Consider the following 1,073-nt stretch of genomic DNA (forward strand, 5'->3'; position numbering starts at 1 on the left):
CTCTCTTTTCTCCGCCATCCCAACCGATTTCAACTCTCGGCCTCGGTCACTTTCCGCTTCCCGCCTCGCCTGCCCTCCCTCCCCGCGAACCGAGAGGAAAAACATTTTAAAAACAAAACCCCAAAAAACAAAACAAAACAAAAAAAAAGCAAGAAACAGCGCGAAAAAAAAAAAATTCGAAGAGGAGCTGTGCGGCGGCGGCGCGGGCAGAGAGGGGAGGGGTCGCTCCGAGGGGCAGCTCCGCGGCGGGAGGAAGGACGAGGAAGAGGAAGGAGGGCGGCTCTAGGAGCAGCCGCAGCGATCCACCACCATGCCGGGGATCTTGCCGTAGATGATCTGCTGCTTGTCGTTGAAGTAGAGCATGTTGATGGGCGACATCTTGGTGGGCGTGCAGCAGGGCCCGGCCGAGCCGCGCGGGTTCGCCTGCTGCACCAGGTGCGTGTGCGGGTACTTCTGCATGAACATGTACTCGCACTGGCCCGAGCAGTAGTTGGCCTTGTAGCGCTTCGGGGCGATGATCCAGTCCCAGCCGAACGCCTCGAAGTCCACGGTCAGCGGGTACCGGCAGCAGCGCGACTCSGTCGAGTGCTCGTCGCAGTCCAGCCCCAGGTTCCGCCGGGAGCGCTTGTTGTTCTCCAGAACGCGCAGCTCCATGAACGGGTGCTGGGGACACACAGGGGACAATGGTGACACACTGCCCAGGGAGGTGGCACTGGCACCATGGGGGTGGCACCAGCCCCAATTTCCACCGGGAGCGCTTGTTGTTCTCCAGCACCCGCAGATCCCTGAACGGGTGCTGGGGACACAGAGGGGACACAGGGGACAATGGTGACACACTGCCCAGGGAGGTGGCATCAGCCGCACAAAAGTGACAGCAGCCCTCTCAAGGTGGCACCAGCCCTGCCCCCCGAGCTCTCACTGTCCCCAGTGCCAGTGTCACCTGGCTGTCCATCTCTAAACTGTCCCATCTCCACCTGTCACCATCTCTAAACTGTCCCCAGCCGCATGGCAATGCGCCACCACCCACCCCATTTCCTCCCTGGGGACACCCCGAACCTCTGTCTGTGCCACCC

At 61.4% G+C, this 1,073-nt stretch overlaps 1 protein-coding gene across 1 annotated transcript; it reads right to left on the minus strand.

Moving 5' to 3' along the window:
* Positions 1–169: 169 nt before the first annotated feature.
* LOC130588687 (growth/differentiation factor 11) lies at positions 170–658 on the minus strand. The gene has a single exon (XM_057389581.1). The coding sequence runs from the start codon at positions 652–654 to the stop codon at positions 283–285; it is 372 nt and encodes a 123-aa protein (XP_057245564.1). The 5' UTR covers positions 655–658; the 3' UTR covers positions 170–282.
* Between the last annotated feature and the right edge of the window lie 415 nt (positions 659–1,073).

The sequence above is a fragment of the Malurus melanocephalus genome, unplaced genomic scaffold (genome assembly GCF_030028575.1).
Source record: "Malurus melanocephalus ecotype Western Australia unplaced genomic scaffold, MMel_1.1 scaffold_9983, whole genome shotgun sequence".
Taxonomy (NCBI): Eukaryota; Metazoa; Chordata; class Aves; order Passeriformes; family Maluridae; genus Malurus; species Malurus melanocephalus.